General features: G+C 35.8%; 2 protein-coding genes across 7 annotated transcripts in view; one reads left to right on the top strand and one right to left on the bottom strand.

The window, feature by feature from the left end:
- Window positions 1-958: 958 nt before the first annotated feature.
- Window positions 959-21,489, bottom strand: LOC123531497 (2-aminoadipate transaminase-like). 2 transcript variants are annotated; one of them, XM_053517675.1, is made up of 9 exons: window positions 13,686-14,358; window positions 12,559-12,674; window positions 11,472-11,626; window positions 10,870-11,025; window positions 9,974-10,103; window positions 9,351-9,473; window positions 7,745-7,859; window positions 3,612-3,787; window positions 959-2,747 (listed from the first exon to the last, which is right to left on the bottom strand). In XM_053517675.1, exons 1-9 carry the CDS (start codon window positions 13,824-13,826, stop codon window positions 2,618-2,620), a joined length of 1,242 nt encoding a protein of 413 aa, XP_053373650.1. In that variant the 5' UTR covers window positions 13,827-14,358; the 3' UTR covers window positions 959-2,617. The 2 variants fall into 2 exon arrangements, with proteins under 2 accessions (XP_053373650.1, XP_053373649.1); XM_053517674.1 differs by lacking the exon at window positions 13,686-14,358 and adding an exon at window positions 21,304-21,489 and having other exon boundaries at window positions 963-2,747.
- The window catches only part of LOC123531496 (neuromedin-K receptor-like), a 120,006-nt gene continuing 118,242 nt past the window's right edge, over window positions 21,470-23,233 (top strand). For all 5 annotated transcript variants that reach the window (XM_045312529.2, XM_045312537.2, XM_045312527.2 and 2 more), the window contains exon 1: window positions 21,470-21,598. The gene's annotated coding sequence lies outside the window, so the exon portion shown is untranslated. The remainder of the gene's footprint in view (window positions 21,599-23,233) is intronic.

Below are 23,233 nucleotides of genomic sequence, written 5' to 3'. Positions count from 1 at the left end.
TTATGAGTCCCATTTAATGCGATTATAAATGGCATTCTTCACAGGGCACAAAAAACATACATGTACTTTGAATCTAAGACTAATCTTGACCTTGTTTCTGCCAAGTTCTATGAATATCTAAAGTCATGAAGGGAATTATGTTATATCCTGCAAGTTTCCAGTGTGAATGATTTTGATATACCCTGTGATACACTAGTCTGAAACAATAAGATTTCAAATCATTTTATTTCTGTTCTATAATAATGATTCATAATAACAACAATTGAGCATAAATTTCTGGCACATATAAAATTCATTAGATAAGGCTTACAATGGTGCATATCTGTTATTTCAATATCAAAAGTAAGAAGTTCTCAAGTTAGAAAACTAAAAATATTTGCTTTGTACTGGAAGAATAGTATCCGTTTTCGATATGCTGAGTCGTGCTCAAATATTGCTAAAGCATAGAGCAGCAGATGGACTTTCCTACATTATAACAACTTGTACATATAAAACATTATATGAGCCACACCATGAGAAAACCAACTTAGTGCACTGCAATGACATTTCCTACCTAATGAAAAGTTCACACGAAATAAAAACTTAGGCTTTGAAAGTGAACAGCATGGATCTTGACCAGACTACGCAGATCATAATGTACAAGTGATTTTTAATTTGTAGTATCTTTGAAAATGTTGCAATAATACTAACTGTAGGCAGGAACAAGAGCTGTCAGTTGACAGCGCGCTCGACTATTCTAAGTGCTTGATAGTATAATATAAGCTATGAGTAAAACTTTAACATTACAATATGCATATTCTAAGTCAAAAAGGGGCCATAATTCAGTCAAAATGCTTGATAGAGTTGCCTTCTCCTTTTTTACAGACTGGGGTCATGATGGTAAACAAGTATGCAAACTATCAAAGCAATATCTCAATGGACTTTGAAAATATTATTTTGAAATGGAGCCAGTGTTTTCATACAAGAATATTTTAAGTTTTTTTCTGAATAGATAAACATGGTTGTGTAATGTGTGTGCATGTGTTGGGTGGGGGATGGGGTGGGGTGGGGTGGGGGAGGTGGAATAAGAGGTTGGGTGAATGATGACATAGGGATACTAGGAGACAATGTCAGACAAGAAGATTTTTAAAGTTTCCTCTACATATATAGGGGAAGAGACTACACCTCCTGGCTGCAATGTTTTTTGACAAATCAAACAATTTGAACACTCTTCATAAAGGGTCACCAAAGGACATTTGAGTAAACATATTTTAATATTGGGCCTGCTATTTCTGACAGGAAGATTTTTTAAGTTTCTACTATGTACATATAGGGAAAAGTGACCTAGATTTCTCCTGTGGCCATGTTTTTTATGAATCATAAGAATTTGAACAACATTGGTAGAGGGTTACACAAGGACATTTTGTGTGAAATTATATCAGAAATGGGCCAGCAGTTTCATAAAAGATGGTGTTCAGAGTTTCCAGTATATATACTTAAAGGAAAAGTGACCGTGCCCTCTGGTGGCCAGTTTTATGACAAACTGGAATAATTTGAACAATCTTGGTAGGTAGTCACAGAAGAACGATTTGTGTGAATTAGTTGCAAAATAGGACTAGCAGTTTAGGAGATGTTGTTTGAAGATTTTTCTACTTTTTAGTTCCGCAACCCCTATATGCAACAAAGCGGAACCATTTGAAGAATTTCTGAAGAAAAGCCATGTTTCATCAACTTCCGCCATACTGTTTCAAAGATGTCATTTAAAGAAAAGTGTGGATGGGTGGACAGATGACAAACATACGGCGAGTGATCACAATCGCTCATCCTAAGCACCTTGTGCTCAGGTGAGCTAAAAAAAATTTTATTGTATATTGGACACTATTCCTTGGGTTTGGAAAAAAAACCATCTTACACAGGCAGTCATATAAATTCCTTATAATCTCTGCAGAGTTATGCCTACTCCTTGGAGATTTTACTACATGTGTCACATAAAAATAGACATGATTCTTTCTTTACATAATAAGCATCTGCTGCATATGATTACTCTCATCTGTGTAAGTAAGAGCTTGATAAAATAAACTGGTATTTGAATTCACAATGGACATTTATGATCTACTTCAAAATATCTGAATAAACAATATGGAGATGTATTATTTTAAAATCAAACTTGGTAATTAATCTCATCCCAATTAAATTGGTATTGTCAGCATTCAGAGAAATACAGTCAGCATGGGCTCCACCTCTGATGACATGAGAAATAGCATCTGCTCCACCTCTGAAGTCAGGAGACAGTCAGCAGTTGCTCCACCTCTAATGACAGGAGAAAGAGACAGCATCTGCTCCACCTCTGAAGATAGGAAAGACAGTCTGCAATGACTCCATCTCTGACAGTCTGCAGTGGTTCCACCTCTGAAGACAGTAAAGGCAGTCAGCAGAGGCTCCACCTCTGATCACAGGAGAAAAATAGTCAGCATCAGCTTCACCACATAAAACAGTATTCTCCTAATGTTGACAATTTCTACTGTCCCATAAAAATAAATGATATATATTAATCAATTTAAAAAAAATACTGTAATACTTTAGCTATGAATTTCAATAATATCAGTCAGGATTTCACAACCTATATCTATGTATATTACTATGTTGCTTGATTCATCATTTCTGTGAGAGCATCACAGAATTTGGTGACACCATCTTGTAGCTGGGACTTGTTACAGAAACTGATTGACAATCTGGCACAGTTCTTACAGCTGTCTGTTGGGGATGTACTGAAAATATAAACAAGAAGAACGTCAAATTTGAATATACATACAAGATTACCAGACTTCATTTTTTCATATTAACCAACCTCTACATGGTAATACTGACATGCAACCAAGCAAACCATGTGACAATGGTAAAACCATGTGTTGTAAAATGGCAAGATGCCTAGCAATGTCTGATAAGTCAAACAATTGCCACAAGCTACAGGTAGACTGGCATTTATTCCAACATAAATAAAACAATGCTGAAAGCATTCAATCTATTTAGGTTTTGCTATATGACATTCATCAAATTACTTGTCTGTATTCAACATACTTCCAAATTAAGTCCATTGTTTACATTTTAATCATGTGTACAACATAATGCCAGTAAAATGGGTAAATTTAGAATTTCTATATCTTTTTTGCATTTTTTTACTCATAATATAGGCAAAATATAGAGTATTTAACTATTGAGATATAAACTTTGCTCATTTAAAAATACAGCTGGGTGGAACTTATATATGCTGGCAGTGTCTATTTTACCCATAAGGGAAAGTAACACCATGTTTGAGTCTGTACGGAATACTTGTTAGTAGTAAAGCTGTCAGTCAAATAAGTGACATGATATGGTTGCTTAAGACAGGTAGCTGACTAAGTAAGTGGGAAATAAGCTCAAAGTAGCATTACGGAAAGTTCCCTGTCAGGTTCTTCAGGTGGCTGTTTAATACAGGTGGCCACTTGGACAAGTTTAACTGTACTGACACCATTCAGCATTTCGAAAGATAAACTTGTTCTAACAGGGAAAAACTGTGACATCTACAAACAAGTTGCTTTAACATAAATATATGGTGAGCAAAGTAAGATTCCCTTGATTATAAGACTCTATACCTGGCACCAAATATGAAGTTGACTTTATATTTATCCACCGCAAGTTGCAGCAACTCCATTGCATCAATATGAGCAGGTAACTCTAACCAAATAAAGAATCCTCCTTGTGGGTTATTGCATTTGACTGAAGCGGGTAGTTTCTTGGCAAGCACGTCACAGGCTATCCGCATCCTTTCCTGTAAACATAAGATATCAAAATTTCATTTGAAAAGACTAAGTGTACACAAAAATAAATGATACATGAAAATAGTGATCAAAACATTTATGAGCCACGTCATGAGAAAACCAATATAATGGCTTTGCAACATGGATCCAGACCAGCCTGCGCATCTGCGCAGTCTGGTCATGATCCATGCTGTTCCCTAACAGTTTCTCTAATTGCAATAGGCTTTGAAAGTGGACAGCATGAATCCTGACCAGACTGCGTGGATGTGCAGGCTGGTCTGGATCCATGCTGGTCGCAAAGCCACTATGTTGGTTGTTTCATGGTGCAGCTCATTTATTAAGTTATTTATGTATGTATTAAGCAGTAAATATCACCAAATTTACCAGTGGACTGCTTAGATTAATTTAGTTTTGAGCACCACATTCTAACAAGACTGAAAATGACTGTGAAAAAAACAATAAACACAAGGCAGTCTGAAAGACAGCTAAATCCCCCCCCCCACTGCTATGGATAGTGAAAGGGTAAACCTTTGACCTTTAGCTGTGACCTTGACCTTCAACTGACATGGCTGACTCATGAATTCTGCACAATGACTTGATGAGGTGATCATTTGACCCAAGTTTCATAAAAATCCTTCAAGGGGTTTAGTAGATACAGAGCTCAAACCTTTGACCTTGAGTAGTGACCTTGACCTTGAGTTGACATGGCTGACTCTTGAGTTCTTGATGAAGTGATTATTTGACCCATGAAAATCCTTCAAGGGGTTTAGGAGATACAGAGTGGACACAAAAGGGAAGGCCAAACCTTTGACCTGATCTGTGACCTTGACCTTTGGAGCCACATGGACGACTCATGAGTTCTGCACAGCGCCTTGATGAGGTGATCATTGACCCAATTTTCCCAAATGAATCCTTTAATGGAAATTTAGGGATACAGAGCAGACACAAAATGGAAGGCTCAAACCTTTGACCTTGACCTGTGACCTTGATCTTGAGCCGGCATGGCTGACTCATGAGTTCTTCACATTGCCTTGATAAGGTGATCATTTGACCCAAGTTTGATGAAATTCCTTCAAAGGGTTTAGGAGATATAGTGCGGACACAAAATGGAAAGCTCAAACCTTTGACCTTGACTTGTGACCTTGACCTTGAGCAGACAAGGCTGACTCATGGGTTCTGCACATCGTCTTGATGAGGTGATCATTTGACCCAAGTTTCATGAAAATCCTTCAAGGGGTTTAGGAGATATGGAGTGGACACGAAAGTGTTATGGACAGACAGACGGACGGAAGGATGGACGGAGACCATACCTATAACCCCCCCACCACTTGTGGCGGGGGATTAACATGCACAGAAATTCACATGACAAACTACAAGTGCATTTACTTTTTTTAAAAACAATTTTTGTTATTAAGTCATATGGTACCTAGAGAGACCCAAATTGCTCTATCATAACATTGTTTCATGTGTAGGTGGGCATCTGGGTAGCTTCTTCATGTCAAAGAACTGCACATCCAAAGAACAATTCTGGAGGTGAGGGTGTGGCCCATGTGGGACTGGGTGTGGGGTCAGGATAAATGATATTAAGTCAGTGACCTTAGCTTCTCGGCCATTTAAGTCCCTGTATTTGCTTCATATATCAAATTTAAAATGAAAATCATTTGCAAAATTTGCGGACTGCATAGAGAAAGCATTATATGTTGTAAGGCAGTACCTTTACTCTCAAGCTTGTAACAATTAAAGACACTTTTCAAACAGATCATATATAAACAAGTGAATGAAGTATTGCCATGCAATACAAAGTCCCCACTGAAGCACTAATTTTTCTTCTACTGCAGTATAAAATAATGAACTGATATCTGTCAATGATGGTATAAACATATTGTACTATATATACAATATGTTATAACAAACACTTGGATTAAAATTTAATATAAAAACCTACAGTTGTTTTCATATTGAATTTTTTTGGCTGATTATAAAAATGTTATCATGTAAGTTTTTTATAGTAACAAAAAAGGGGAAAATTATCTTTAAAAAAAAAAAAAAAAAAAAAATCTATATAATATAAGTCCACAAGAACCTCTTGACCAGGTAGAGATAGGTCAAAATACACCTAAAAATTGGATGTAACATGCATGCGGTACCACAGAAAAGTGGTCTCGATTTTTCCTCTACCACCATAATAAAAAAGTTACAATAAAATCTATTTATAGAAACAACAAAGGGACGTAATTCAAAAAACAAGGGTGCCTCAGGGTTGGTGAACATTTGGTCCAATTTTACATCAAAATCCCTCCATGCATGAAGAAGAAATGTTCCGTACAAATCATTCTTGAATTTGACCTTTGACCTCTAAATATGACCTTGACCTTAGCCCTAGGGACCGGGTTTTCTTGCGCATGACATGGTGTCTCTCCAGGGGAATAATTGTGCCAAACTAAACATCTAAATCCTGCTTTGCATGACAAATTATAGCCCGGGACGGGAAAAAAAAAATCCTCTTGACCTTTGATCTCAAAGTGTGACCTTGACCTTTAAGCAGGGTACCGGGTGTTGGCGCATACACATCGTCTCTTTCATGGGAAACTTTTAAAGCCAAGTAATTTTGTAATCCCTTGATGGATGACAGAGTTCTGGATCGGACAGGGAAAAAACCTTATTGCCCTTTTGACCTCCAATTGTGACCTTGCCTTTGAGTAAGGGTCTGGGCTTTGCGCAGACATTTTCTCATCATGGGAACTTTTGTGCCAAGTAATATTAAAATCCCTTCATGGATGGCAGAGTTATGGAGGGGACAGAAAAAAACTCTGTTGACCTTTAAAACCCAACTGTGACCTTGACCTTTGAGCTAGGGTCGGGGGTTTTGCGCTTGACACGTCGTCTCATCAGGGGGAAACACTTGTGCTAAGTGATATTAAAATTCCTTAATGAATGTCAGAGTTATGGACCGACACGAAACGACCCTGTTCATGCTATGTTAACATTTGACTGCTAAGTGTGACCTTGACCTTTGAGCTGGGGGTTTGAAGTTGTGCACGACACATCGTCTTATTATGGGGTACATTTGTGCCAAGTAATATTAAAATCCCTTCATAGATGGGAGAGTTATGGACCGGACAGGAAAAAAGCCTTTTGACCTTTGACCTCCAATTGTGACCTTGACCTTTAAGCTGGGGGTCCGGGTTTTGCGCATGACACGTCGTCTCCTCATGGGGAACTTTTGTGCCAAGTAATATTAAAATCTCTTCATGGATGGGGAGTTATGGACCGACAGGAAAAAAGCCATGTTGACCTTGGCCCCTCCAATTGTGACCTTGACCTTTGAGCTAGGGGTCCGGATTTGCGCATGACACTCATCTAAATCAGGGGGAAAACATTTGTGCCAAGTAATACTAAAATCCCTTCAAGGATGGGGAAGTTGTGGACCGACAGGAAAAAAGCCCTGTTGACCTTTGACCTCCAATTGTGACCTTGACCTTTGAGCTAGGGGTCCGGGTTTTGCGCATGACAACGTCGTCTCATCATGGGGAACATTTGTGCCAAGTAATATTAAAATCCCTTCATGAATGACAGAGTTATGGACTGGACACGAAATTGCGGACGGACAGACGGACGGACGGAATGACGGAAAAGTGCATTCCTATAGTCCCCGAAACTGGTTTTCAACCAGTAGGGGACTAATAAACCATTGGAAAGTTAAAGGTTTTTTTTTTTTGTCAGGTTTAACATCACACCAAAACAAGCAAAGGTCATATTGCAGTTTTCCAGCTTTGATGGTGGAGGAAGACCCCTGATTCCCCTTCGTGCACGGTGAGCACCTGGGTAGAACAACCGACCTTCTGTAAGCAAGTTGGATGGCTAAGAATATAACGTCCCGAATGAGACTTGGACCCACATCGGTGAGGGGCAAGTGCTTCAAAGTTAGTGACCAAGGAAGTCCTGGAAAGTAAGAAATATTTTAGTACTGTATATTCTTCTCTAAGTTGTTGTAGATGTGAAGTAAGCAATCCTTTCCTTAACGCTGTAGCCATCAGTTTTGATGTGTAATGATTAAAGGATCCACCACTCCATGCTGTTTTACTGTAATAAAATTCACAATTTAATAAAAAAAAATTCAAGTTTATTCAGTTCTGTTAACTTTAAACAGACCTGCTGTGTAAATTTTATATAAAATTTATTCTTTTTCTATATTGTAACTAAAGCTCTGAAGCATATAAAATAGAAGTATTGGGCAATTTCACTACAAAAAAAACCCCAAACTGATGACCTCAAGAGCAATGCCACTGATCAAGCCTTTACTGATTATACACTATGAGGTTAAAAATATAACCCTGCAGGGATTCAAAATGGCAACCTCTAAAATGACAGGTTAGCATCATATCTACCCCCTTAGCACTGTTTATATTAGTTAATCTTTAACATATTATCAAAGATATTTTGCTGGAAAGACATTTTTTGCATCATTTGTTTTGAAAAAAAAAGTTTCTATGAAAAGTTATAGCAAATGAAATAAGCAGTCATTTTAATGTACATTTAAACAGTTATAACCTGTACTATACCACTGTCTTACCTTTACCCAAGGAACTTGGTATTTCGAAATTCTGGGTGGGGCTTCTATCCAATTTGCCTTACCTTTCCTCAAGATATTTCATGGTTCTTGGTGGAGCTTCTATCCAAATGTTTTTGCCATTCCTAGAGGTATTTTATTATTCTTAGTGGAGCTTCTTTTTACACTGCCTTACCTATTCCAGAGGTATTTCATGGTTCTGGGTGGAGCTTTTATCTTCAATATCTTTTCATTACTTTAGGTATTTCATGATTATGGGTGGAGATTCTATCAACACAATCTTACCTTTATCAAGGTATTTCGTAATTTTTGGTGGGGCTTCTATCCACATTGTCTTACCTTTTCTAGAGGAATTACATGATACTGCGCTGTTGTTCTATCCTCATTGCCTTACCATTCCTAGAGATATTTCATGGGTCTTGGTGAAGCTTCTATCAACATTGTCTAATTTTTTCTAGAGGTATTACATGATACTGGGATGAGGTTTAATCCACATTGTCTTACCTTTTCTTGAAGTATTTCATGATTTTGGCCAGTTTCTACCCACACTGTCTTCTTCTACTTGAGACATTTCATGATTCAGAGCTGAGCTACTACCAACATTGTCTTACATTTTCTCATGGTATTTCACTGTTCTGGGCAGAGCTTTAATCCACATGCTCTTACATTTCTCAAAATATATCATGATTCTAGGTTGAGCTTTTATTCACATTGTATTACATTTTCTACAGCCATTTCAAGGTTCTGGGCAAAGTTTCTTTCCACATCGCCTCACCTTTTCTCGAGGTACAAAATGAATTTTATGATTCTGGGCAGAGCTTCTTTCTACTTCATCTTACATTTTCTCAGGGTATTTCAGGATTCTGGGTGGAGCTTCCATCAACATCATCTAACCTTTTCTCCAGGTACTGCATGATTCTGGGTGGAGCTTCCATCAACATCATCTTACCTTTTCTCCAGGTACTGCATGATTCTGGGTGGAGCTTCCATCAACATCATCTTACCTTTTCTCCAGGTACTGCATGATTCTGGGTGGAGCTTCTATCCAGCCTGTCCTCAATCCTGGGGCAAGAATTTTGGAGAATGTACAGTTTGATATCACATGACCTTGAAAATCTTCATCTGACCTTGAATAACAAATGGCTTTCTTGCTATATCACTAGCAGAAATGTACCTTTTGAAATAATTAACATAGTCAAAGTTATAGCACAAGTGTTTACTTCAGGTTTACTTTTAGAAAAATATTGTCAACCCATAACTGACTTTTCAGTTTTTAGTGCACCAGAGCACAATATTCTAAAGTCAGCCATTATGATCATTCACTGTGAAGTCTGATCATGACCTGTACTGTTCACTATTCAGTCAGTATCTCTCTGGTAAGCACACCTTTTAACTGTTTATGTACTATCCAAACTGGAAGATGGACAAGTTCATTATAGAAATTTAGCAAGGTAAGTGTTATGCATAGTAAATATAAATACTGACAACTTCAAAATATAACAATAAAGTGTGTAAATTTTTTACCTTTTACAGTACATGAAAGACACTGACTCAGATGGAAATCAAACTAAAAGAATCTTCCTGGTTCGTTAAATATTCCTAGATATATAACCAAGCCAAACCATACCTTTTATCAAATGAAAGAAGTCTAGGTGGTGGGTGGGGCTGACCAGAATAGTGTAACAAGTTATATACATCTTCTGCAAACAACATTACATCATACTTCCTTCCTAGAGACACCAGAGCTCTACATCTGTCTGAAATTTAATACAACTTCAAACAACACAAAATTTCATTGCTTCAAATTAGTACATCTATTAAATTCAAAAGAATGCAAAAGTATGAAGTCCAGCTTAGGCAGATAAGAAACAAAGTCCAGTGTAGGCAGATAAGAAACGAAGTCCAGTCTAGGCAGATAAGAAACAAAGTCCAGTTTAGGCAGATAAGAAACGAAGTCCAGCCTAGGCAGAAACTATTACCTCAAGAGTGTAAAACTATAAATTTCTTTGGAAATTGAACAGGGAAATGAGAACACCTTGCACAAAAGGACAGGGCAATTGAGCCAGGAAGTAAAAACTCCTAACCTTACACAATACAACGGGCAATGGAATATACAGCATGATAGGCAACTGAACAAGAATGTGAAAACTCCTTATACAATATGATGGACAACTGGAGAGGAATATGATCAGCAATTGAACAGGGAAGTGAGAACTTTTTACAAAATTTGTTCAGCAACTGAACTGGGAAGTGAGAACTTTTTACAAAATTTGTTCAGCAACTGAACAGGGAAGTGACAACTCCTTACACAATTTGTTCGGCAACTGAACAGGGAAGTGAAAACCACTTATACAATATAATAAGCAACTGAACAGGGAAGTGTGAACTTACACAATATGTTCAGAAACTTAAAATAGAAATGGGAACTCCTTACACAATATGTTCAGCAACTGAACAGGAAAGTAAGAACTCCTTACACATGTAAATGAATATATTATAAAGTTTAAGGTGATGTAGGCACACCTGGAGACATGGAGTATCCTTTTGGGTTGTTAAATGTTGGTATAGTATACACCATTCCCCAGAATGGAGTTTTACAGTGGTCTACAGATACTGGCTTGTGTTTCTTCAACTGTTCTTCTAGAATCTTTAAATCCATACCATCATCACCTGTAGGAACTGAAACATGGAGGAAAATATTTTTGTAGGGACTAAACTATGTTCCTTTCTTAACTGATTCTTTTTACAAATTAAACAAACAAACTTCCCATTAATTTTATCTTTCAAGCTTGTGATCCAAAATTTTCTTGCTGAAGCCATAAAACAATCACTTCTGTTGAAGACCTAAAAAATAATGATAAAAAATTAAATTGCTATACTGTATTTGCTAATCAGTTTATTACAACCTAGAAAAAACAACAGATATAGCAAACAGAAGATCTAAACTATGTGAAGCAAGTTTTCAATCCCAGTCCAACCCTTATTTCAATTTGCACAGCATTATAGACTACTCTGGTATGAGAAACTAGTTTGGATGTCTTTTCTGCACAAAAATATTTCTGACTCCAAGACAGATGGATATATTACCAGTAAGTCTTCAGGACAATAACATTAATGCAACATACTTGGTATGATATTCATTCCAAAATCTTCCCTGAGAATTTTAACAGCAATAAAGTATGTAGGGTCCTCCATGAACACTGGTGTATCTTTATCAAACATCACCGTAGCAACCAAATGTAACCCTTGTGTTGCCCCTGCGGTAACCATAATGTCCTGACTGAAACATTTGAAAATATTTATTTAATCATTGATTACCCTTAATAAAGTCTATGACATCACTCTAATCTTGTAGTGTTCAACCTCGTTTGAAGTTTGCAGGTATCACATCTGTAACTACTCACATGACATCAGTCCCAAAGTTCTGGGAAGCCAACTTGAGGGAGACTGAAAGGAACTTCAGGATTTCTATAAAATTAATTTAAAATCAATTAATATGTACATGTACTATTTAAAGAAAATAAAACCTCCTTAAAAAAACAGAACTTGCAAGATTTATCCATGCAGCAAAGTCTAAATTCCTCTTTCAACCAGAGCTGTCGCTAATGGTGACAAATGCCCCCCGCAGCGCCTTGACCTTTGATCTGGTGACCTTGACCTTTGACCTGGTGACCCCAAAGTCAATAGGGGTCGTTTACTCAATAAGTACTATCAGCATGTGAAGTTTGAAGGTCCTGGGTGCAGTGGTTCGCAAGTTAAGTGCCTTCATGCAAAAAGTCAACGTTGTGACAAACGAACGAACGGACCGACAGTTGAAAACTAATATGCCTCCCTTTGGGGGCATAAAAACTGGGAGAGTAATTTTAGTTTCTCATGTGTCCAAGATGACAAAACTGGTAGGTTACTGACTCTAGTTACTTCCCATCATGATCTGTACCAGTCACATGCAAGGACTATTAAAAATAGATGTAATTAAGGCACTTTAGTCTTAGAGACATAATTTATAACACAGTGATTATGTAATGGTACCAAAGAGAAAAGTGTTTCTAAATAGCAAATTTTTTCTTTCTGATTTATGACAACACAATATACATTTGTATGAAAATTAGTCACCATAAAAATGAATGATTTCACAGAAAACTATAAATCAATGTATACAACACAGACAGTATTACAAAATGATGCTATGAAAATCACTTTAAATATACACACCTGTCAACAGTATCTCCATATTGTTCTGTTAGAAATTTGGCCACCTCATCACAGAAACCAGGGTCACCTTTACACGGACCATACTGAAATGTGTACTGTTCTTCCTGTGGATCTCCCTGTAATAAACAAATGTTTTCCAATTACCAAAATGCCAAAAAACTAAAGTAACACCAACTAAGCTATATATCTGGCATGAGAGTAGTATCAGTTAAGCCAATAAAAATTTGTTATATGGCAGTTATAAATTGAATTAGATTTCAGTCATACATCTTCAAAAGTTATTTCCCCTCTATTTACAGAGGACACCAAACAGCAGCAAAAAAATATCTGGATTCAAAGAAATACCTTAATTTACAGCTAAGATTTGTGTCTGATGGACAATGGCTACTTAAAATATACTGATGTTCAGCTGAAATATTATGTCAGGGTTTTAAAAGACCTGCATCCAGGAAATCTATGGAAGGCTGAGAAATCTGTATATTTTAATATGTTAGTACAATGCCAGCAGATCTGTCAAGTTTCAATATGTATGAACAATACAAATAGATATTTTGAAAAGCTGAAACCACAAAAGGAGATTTCTTAGTTGGAACCACATCAGCAGAAATTTTGGTTGGTATCTTTAGCTGAACCACACAAGAAGACACTTTTGTAAGTTTGTCAAAAACAAAAGCAGATATTTTGTTTACCTGGAACTTTATAAATTAGTGTTTTAGTCCACTGGTGCCAAACAACTGGATAATGTGATAGGTTTGCACTACACAAGCTGATATTATACAAGTTGGTACCACAGAAGAAGATATTTTGATTATGTAGATAATTTGATCAGTTAGTACCACATAAAATAGATACATGTATATTGTGGCACACATTTTAAATAGGTATTTTTGTTACCTACTCCCACAAAAGCAGATTTTGGTTAGTTGGTACCAAACAAAAATATATTTTGCATAGGTGGTACCACACAAGTAGATATTTTGTTCAGATGATGTTGTTAAGCTAGTACAATACAACTAAAAATCTGTCAGTACACAACTAGTACATGTTTTTTATCATGCTCATGACAGACTAGGCAGTGTCAAGCTGGCGAGTAACAAGTTCTGGAAAGATGCTTCATTAATACTCACTACCAGCTCGAGTGTCGCAGTTGTTAGTATATCACTACAAGAAGGGAAAGTTGGTCCTGGTCGACCTACAGACAACATGACACTTGATTCATCATACAGTAATTGCCTCACTGCCTTTTCTGTCAGTTTATCTTGACTCATATTGTTAATACAGAGCACAGGAATGCACCTAAAACCTTAACAGTAACCTTACTTTATACGCCAAGGAAACTGAACTAGCTTCAATGAATTATTTATTTTTTAACGTATTTCTCTCGAAATGATTTTATTTTTTAAAAAAAACTCTTCGTGATCCTTTGCTTTTTCAAAAATGAAATAGCAAACAAATAGTTATTCCTCTTATTCTAGTTTCACCAATCACACGAATGTTAAAAACGTATCATTTTTCTTCATATATTGTGATATTGTGAAATCATTAATATTCGTGGAGGACTAATTTTCGTCGATTTCGTGGATGAGTCAATCTACGAAATTTAATCCCACCAAACAAGTAAAATTCCCATTCATTTTATGTTTATAAGTTGAAATCCACAAATTCATATCCCCACGAAATTGCTGTTTTGATCAAAATCAAGAAATGTCATGCCCACGAAATTAAATGATTTTACAGTATTCGGTTTAAGTCTCATTAAAATCTACAAACAAATATCCACACTTTATAAAGCCATAACAATAAGAAGTGCACATCAATTTATTTGGATTCATATAAATATTTCCTATATAACATATGATATGCAATGTGTAAATCTTTTGCTATATATGAAGATAGTCCGTCTGTTACTTTATACTGGGCATGATACTGCATATTTAAGCAATACATTTCAATCAAATGAGCCGTGCCATGAGGAAACCAACATGGTGCATTTGTGACCAACATGGATCCAGACCAGTCGGGATCCATTGCAGTGTTCGCATTCAAAGCCTACTGCAATTAGAGAAACCATTAGCGAACAGCATGGATCCTGACCAGACTGCACGGATGCGCAGGCTGGTCTGGATCCATGATGGTCATAAACGCACTATGTTGGTTTTCTCATGGCGTGGCTCAAATTACAATCTGTAACTGCATTTTGATAGCATGTTCTTACTCTCGCCTCAGTCACAATCAAATGCATTTTTTTGTTTCACTTGGGGTCAAAAATAAAAGTTTGTAAAACCTTTTTATTTTGAAATGTTAATTTACCATATACCTTGGTTCTACAAAAACAATGGCAGTTGTCGCTGTCTGATAGTTCGACAACATTTTTTTTTCGATATAAAGATGAATCTTCAGGGAAAAAATAAAACAGACATGACCATTTTTAAAGGACTGTTTTATTCAAATAACTCTTTGAGTCCCAACAAAATTGTTACCACATGATAAGGTACATAAAAGTAATGTAGAAAACCCCAAAAACTAATAAATTACACAAAAAATTGTAGTTATTATCTTCTTTTGAAGTTCAAAATTCTAGAAATTTTTATTTTCTACTTGCTTTCAGTTTTTGCATACCTTCTGAAATGCATTTATTCAACTCAAATATGTTTATTTTCTAAAAATTCAGTCATTTCTCTTTAAATAATGGTCCTCATTTTTGTGATTACGACTATGTTTGGCAGAGATATCGCAATTTTAAAATGAAAGCCGAAATTTACCCAAAAAGTCTACGGACAAGACATCATCTCCAAGTGCTTTCTACATAGGTATTAGAAGACAGTCTTTTAGTTCTGTTGAACTTTTTATGTTTAAAATGATCAAGAACAAGTAAATAACAAACAAATTTAAGAAAAGAAGTATAATTGACGGCCTTCGGAATGTGTCTTCGAATAATTGAAGGATTTGAACAACTGTGACTAAATTAAAATGTCATTATGTGACAAGTTCTGTGCTATTGCTTACATAAATTAGGACTAATTGTTTTCATATTTCACTATATACTAAAAATAATGATACTTGGAAGGATCCTCACTGAAATAGGCTGTTAAAAATCTCCTTCAGCTTGGTGTCTACGGACAAGACATTTGACCATAATTTCTGTCTAAAAGACAGATAGAGTAATAATGTTTCTGATCAATGCTCATGCATTTAATGGGCTTAAGAACTGACCCTGCAACCTGTTATGTATACCATTTAGACTATGTTTATTTATCTGTAATAACTTTTAACCTCAACTAAACAAAATAAACCACAATCTTCCTGAAATTGGATGGTGGGAGAAACCACCTGACTAGACTTTGTTGAGGCAAATTATTTACATGCTGTTATCAACCATATCAATCAAGAAATGGTAAAAAAGTATAAACACAAAGTTTAAAATGAAGAACTCTATGAGTTCATCTAAACATGTTCATTAAAGTAGAAACATTAAAAAAGTAGGAAGAACTTGTTAAACTTATAGCTCAGAACAACATCTTAAAAAGATTACAACTGTGTCTTAAATGGAAAACTAATGAAACAAACTCCCATGCTGACTGCTTAAATAGCTGTATGTTGTAAAATACTCATATGACATTTATTCTGTGAGATTCATAACTCATACTAATATTTTAAGTAGTCCTGCAAAATAAAATTCCTGTGAATTTTAACCTGTTTACAGAATAATTAAATGTTCACTGTGATTAGTTTTTATCACTTAGTTTTGAGTCAGCTAATGACTTACATATTATGCTTTTTTCTTAAAATTCCCAAGATACATTCTCTTTTTCTAGCCAGTAATATTTTTGATTAATATTGACCTTTTTCCATTATATAAGATAGTATGATAGGAGACAAAGTTTTTTAATTATCTTTTTATCACATTTACTTCTTTTTTTTCATGTTATCACCTATATTAATATTATTTTCTTGGAAAAATACTGGAACAAATGTTAGTAACTCCAATCGTAAATCAAACTATGATTTTAAAATGCTAGACCTCTGCCTCTGATGCATGTGGGGAAGTTGGCAGTTACTTGCAGAGAACATGTGTAAAGAATCAATTAACAATTGTTAAGTTACATAACTGAAATTCTGTTGAAAAAGGGCATTAAACCCCCCAAAAACAAACAAATCTAAATAGCTCTCATTTTTGAAAGGGAGAAAGCTGCAAGGAGACTACGGTAATCACGTAGTAAATTGCTTGTAATTTCTTTTTTAAGATGATTTAAACTGGTTCAATTTTATGTGATTTCAGTCAGTTACAGAATAAAAGTTGATAGGCAAATGAATAGAATGAAATCTTGAAAACCAATCACCATTATATCTTGGCCCTGAAGAGCACAGAAATATGCCATCTTGAGTGGATTTTAACAAAATGTTTAAGTTGAAAGTGGACAGCCCACACCATGTCTAACAATAGATCCATACTCCACTAGAATATGACCAAATGTCAAATGATTTGCTTCTATCTTCTCATTCTTTCTGTTTTACTACTAACTTGTAAAAGATTGGGGTTTTTTTTTGCTTTTCAGAGTCTCTTGATTTATTTCAAAGAACTCTTGATATATTTCTAAGGTCCAGTGCTGGTTTTTATTGAAAACAGAAAATATATTGAATAGTATTTGCGTAATGTCTTGTCCGTAGACACCCTCATTGCGTGCCTTGTTTTAGCCATAACAAAGGGAGGGTTAGAAAGAAATGTATTATTCCTTTTTTGATAGCTTTTAACATTTATATAAGTCATGTATAAGATTAAAACATATTCTATATCCATTGTACTTCTCAGATTCAGATTGTACACACAAGAATAAATGGGTAACATTTTGCATTTGGAAGAAGTAAGTTTCATTAGAAATATATGTATTCTATATTTTGTATAAACATTAAGTGTGGTGTATCATTGAAACTTGATAAATAGCTCCGGTATGATTTTATAAATGGTATTTGTCAAAAAACCTTCGTTTCTTTAGTGTCTACGGACAAAACATGTGTCTATGGACAAGACATTTTGCAATTCAACAACTATTTATATCTATATAACCCAGTTTAATTCCGTCTAATGTTTATCAACTTAGACACTATCCTAGCAGCTTTCATACCAACAGTGATTAAACTCTAATATTGTATCCTTCACAAAGAAAATAGGTGTCTACGGACAGGACAAAAAAATTGGCGCATTTATCATTGTCTGTTCAGTCAAATTTGAGGAGATAAGAAACTTCCACCTGAAGAATGCTATTATTTTCAGAAGAAGGTAGACTGAAGTTCACACAGAGACAAATAATACAGTGAAAAAAGAATTATTTCATAATGAAATCACAATTACTGATATGAGGAAGAGCAAAAAGGCAAAATATATAACAAAACGGTCATGTCAGTCTTCAGTACATATCTTCTGTTGTGGGTGGCATAGACAGTTGAAATAACTTGCAGCTGAAAGAAGACGAATTTTCCTGTAAACCAAACAGCACAAAAAGGTCTTGCTGGTTCAGGTTTTAATTAAAATGAAAAGACAAAAAGCACATTTTTTATGGTGAAACAATATAACGCTGAATTTTGGCCTTTTTTCTGTTATTGGACAGCATGGCGTTCGTTTTATATGTACATCAGCTACCTGATAGTAGTTTTACCTGCAACTGGGTAGTGATACGTAACTCCTGAAGTGCTGAAGACAGAATATATAAACATGCACTTTTAAATTTGGGTGTATAACATGGAGCACCTAAAAAATATGCATTTGATTGTGACTGAGGCGTCTATGTAATAGCTTTAATCTTCAACTTGAAATGTTGCCACTGATTTGATAAAACTAGAAAGAAAATTAAACTTTTTTTATAATAGTTTAGCTAGCTCTCTCTGTGTTTGCAGACGTATTCACAGTGATTTCTGCTAGTCACAATAATTTATAATTTACTCAAGAAGTAAAATGAGCAAGTTAAAGCATAGCAAAAGTTCCTTCTAGGGCATATCTATATAAATATATAATGATCATCTTGTAAAATTTTGGTTGCAATATTACAAAAAAGAAATTAACAACTTTCAATTTATAACTAACAACTTTAAAAAAATGCGAGACCGGGTTTCGAACCGGGACCACAATGTTGGTAGTCCAACGCCTTAACCACTTGGCCATGGCCATTACTGTTAAAAATTATAATTATATAAACACTAAATGACTAGAGGAAGGCCCTGTATCGCTCACCTGACCTACTGACCTAAAGACCATCAAGATTAACATTCTGACCAAGTTTCATTAAGATATGGTATAAATGTGGCCCTAAAATGTGTAAACTAGCTTTTCTTTTAATTTGACCTAGTGACCTATTTTTTGACCCGACATGACCCAGATTCAAACTGGACCTTGAAATCATTAATATTACCATTCTGACCAAGTTTCATGAAAATACAGTCATAAATGTGGCCTCTAGAGTGTTAACAAGCTTTTCCTTTGATTTGACTTAGTGACCTAGTTTTTGACCCCATCTGACCCAGATTTGAATCTGACCTATAGATCATCAAGATTAACATTCTGACCTAGTTTCATTAAGATATTTCATAAATGTGGCTTCTACAGTGTAAACTAGCTTTTCCTTTGATTTGACCTGGTGACCTAGTTTTTAATCCTACATGACCCAGATTCAAATTGGACCTTGAGAATATCAAGATTACCATTTTGACCAGTTCCATAAAGATATAGTCATAAATGTGGCCTCTACAGTGTTAACAAGCTTTACCTTTGATTTGACTCGGTGACCTAGTTTTTGACCTGACATGACCCAGGTTCGAACTTGACATTAAGATTATCAAGATTAACATTCTGACAAAGTTTCATAAAGATACAGTAATAAATGTGGCCTCTAGAGTGTTAACAAGCTTTTCCTTTGATTTGACCTGGTGACTTAGTTTTTGACCCCACCTGACCCAGATTAAAACTTGACCTATACAGCCTCAAGACTAACATTCTGAGTGACCAAGTTTTTGATCCCACATGACCCAGATTCAAACTTGACCTTGAAATCATCAAGATTAACATTCTGCCCAAGTTTCATGAAGATACAATCATAAATGTGGCCTCTACAGTGTTAACAAGGTTTTCCTTTGATTTGACCTAGTGACCTAGTTTTTGACCTCAGATGACCCAATATCAACTTTTTCCAAGACTTTATTGAGGGTAACATTCTGACCAAGTTTCATTAAGATTGGGCCAAAAATGTATCCTCTAGAGTGTTAACAAGCTTTTCCTTTGATTTGACCTGGTGACCTAGTTTTTGACCCCAGATAACCCAATATCGAACTCGTCCAAGATTTTATTGAGAGTAACATTCTGACCAAGTTTCATTAAGACTGGGCCAAAACTGTGACCCCTAGAGTGTTAACAAGCTTTTCCTTTGATTTGATCTGGTGACCTAGTTTTTGATCCAAGATGACCCAATATCAAACTCATCCAAGATTTAATTGAGGGTAACATTCTGACCAAGTTTCATTAAGACTGGCTCAAATTTGTGACCTTTAGAGTGTCAACAGTCAAATTGTTGACGCCAACGACGACGGACACAGGGCGATCATAAAAGCTCACCTTTGAGCACTTTGTGCTCAGGTGAGCATTTTTTTTTTTTTTTTTTTTGGATTTAACGTTGCACTGACACATGATAGGTCATATGACGACCTTCCAGCTTTAATGGTGGAGGAAGACCCCAGGTGCCCCTCCGTGCATTATTTCATCACGAGCGGGCACCTGGGTAGAACCACCGACCTTCCGTAAGCCAGCTGGATGGCTTCCTCACATGAAGAATTCAACACCCAAGCGAGGCTCGAATCGATGTGGGGCAAGTGATTTGAAGTCAGCAACCTTAACCACTCGGCCACGGAGGCCCCCCCAGGTGAGCTTTTTAGTCTTACATTCTTAATACAATTAAATTCATTAAATTAAAAAAAAATCTGGTCCTGAAATGTGCTATGAACTTCACATGATGTCATCAGTTTCTGGCGGGAGTCAGTGTGCCGATGTTACAATTCAGCCTGGTTAGGTAAACGAATGGGGTTACGCCAGAACTTAATGGACGCGACTATCAGAATATAAAAACAACATCAGTTAAGCTATGGTACCCAGAACTATGACAAAACCTGCATCTTACTACTACTAGTACTAGATAAAAATTTGAATTGAGATAAGGCCTAAAAAAAGTACTGTTTGTTTCCAGCACCCCAACTACCCTAAATTTTTGGCCTAACCCTAAATGTTTTATGGCCTTGGAGAATTTATTTTTCAACTTTGTTGCAATTTTTATGCTTTAAACATGGCAAAGAAGTATAATTACACAGAGTTGCAACAGGAAGTAATCTCGCGTAGGCACGTATCATTGTGTTAACTGGCTTTATCTTACTGAAGTGTTTGCTGACTTGATCACTCGTGATCAAATTAACAAACGCTTATTAAGTATTACACTGGCATTACGGCCGTCACATAACAAAACGAATTGGGTCCAATTTTCAAACGACCACTGATGTTAGAAATCAACTTAAAAGGCATTTATAACCCCCTTCTAAATTTGTATTCATTTTCAACACAAAAATAATTTTCGGAAAAGTCTCACTTAATTAAACAAAAATTTCAAACAAACAAAAAAAATTACAGATCTACCAACCCTAATTTTTTTTTGTTACCGGAAACAAACATTTTTTTAGGCCTAAACAGAAATAAACAAGGCAAAAGTTGCTAACTAAAGTTAATTTGGTCGATTCTGCGAGCAGTTGACTGCATCCTGTCAACGTCTCTGGTCCTGGTGCACCCATTGATAACGGCACAAACGACTGTCCTTCCCTATTTTCATCATAAAGCGCTAAATAAGAAAACAAATCCTTCTTTTTCGAGGACATTTTGCAGTCAGTTGAAATTACCTCCCTTGCTCCGTGAATTCGGAACGATTTGATGTTTCCATTGCGGTAAGATGACCGAAACGTTGAGGGAAAAGTTTGTCAACTTACCGAATGTAAACAATACAGGTGTGTCCAACAGGTAAGAGTAAATAAACTAAGATAACGTGGCTGCAGAGTGTTTAGGCATGTATTGCTTTCCACCTTCTGTCATGTCCCGTTGTACGTTCTATCTATTTAGATTTTTTTTATCTTTTTTCATTTTTTGTCTACTCTGCAGTAGATCTAATATGGAATATCAAAGAAGTTTATTTTTTATAGCTCTTTAGTTATATATCGTTATATAGTTGGGATAAGCATAATTTTTTACCATATCTGTTTATCTGTCTATCTTCCAATACAGTCTAACGCTTTACAGGGACATAGACACGTGATAGTGATATTGTTACCTCAATGCAACATTAACGTCAGACCATAAAGGACTGTCGAAGCAACGCTAAATTACTAATACAAAATTGTCCATGGCCATGGAGTAATTATAAGTGGCCGTCTCCTGGTGATGATACCATCATAATATCTTGAGAGGCCCTTGACGGCATGATCAAGAATCATGTGTAACATGCACACTTTTTCCTACAGGCAAATACATGTACATGTACATACCACCACAAACTACTATGAATGACTTCACATAATTTTACTACAAGTTTTCATTTTTTCCATGCATGATGTTCAGTGTACCGTGATGTGGAACAACTTCCCAGCATATACCAGTACATTCTTCTTGTTATAAGTTAGAACTTAGGGGTGTAAGTAAGCCCTGCACTCCTGGGCTGTTGATCCTTGAATTCTAGGAGCAATGCTTTTACTTGTTTTTACTTTCAGACAACTTCACCTGGTGATTAATACTATCACACTTTTATCTGCCCATCTATCTCACCTATGAAGTCTCCTGTAAAACTTTTAACCTTTTTGTCTTGCACTGTCGCTCACCTGTTGTTCATGCCCGTAAGGGGAGTCTAGACAGTATATATACTATATAAAAATAGTGAGATATAGTGACTTAGGACTGTATTCAAATACTGTAAGCAGTTGATCTGATAGATATTTTATTTGCGACTCTTAGTTTTAACCCATTATACTTGTCAAAAGTCATGTAAATTGTACTTATAGTAGGTGCCAAGCAAGGTGAAATTTAAGCTAGTTCAAATAATGGGGCATTTAAAGGCAAAGCTTGAATGAGGGATGCATGTTTTAGAATATGTCTTAGATTGATGGCTATAAACTTACAAATTTAATTGGACCTATGCATCTTCTCAATGAGCACTATTAATGTAATGCACAATAATCAGTGCCATTTACTACAAATTACCATTTTGATTCATTAATTTAATTAAATATTCCAGTACTTGATTGCCAGGATTACAAGGGAAACAACTGCACTTGGATTTGTCCTTATTTGCATCTGAGTTGTCTTGTACAAAACATTATGGCGCGTCTAATTAAAACTTGAGGTAAAACTTACTATTTGATGGAAGAAAAAGGTGCATTGTTTTAATGCTGATGCATGTTTTAATGCTTATATTGAAATAGATCAAAGAATGTCTTGATTGGGAAAGTGATGTTTCTGGCATAATTCATTATGAAGCAAATTAACTAGTTATTATCCACAGTTAGTCTGTAGAAACATGCCCCAGAGGAGTTTTCAAAGTAGGTAGGGAGAAGACATATTAGTACCAGTAGAAATGGCAAGATCCTTTAATAAAGATATTAATAG

Source organism: Mercenaria mercenaria, chromosome 11, assembly GCF_021730395.1.
Source record: "Mercenaria mercenaria strain notata chromosome 11, MADL_Memer_1, whole genome shotgun sequence".
Classification (NCBI taxonomy): domain Eukaryota; kingdom Metazoa; phylum Mollusca; class Bivalvia; order Venerida; family Veneridae; genus Mercenaria; species Mercenaria mercenaria.
The sequence above is the reverse complement of the archived record's forward strand: the minus strand, read 5'-3'. Positions and strand labels throughout refer to the sequence as shown.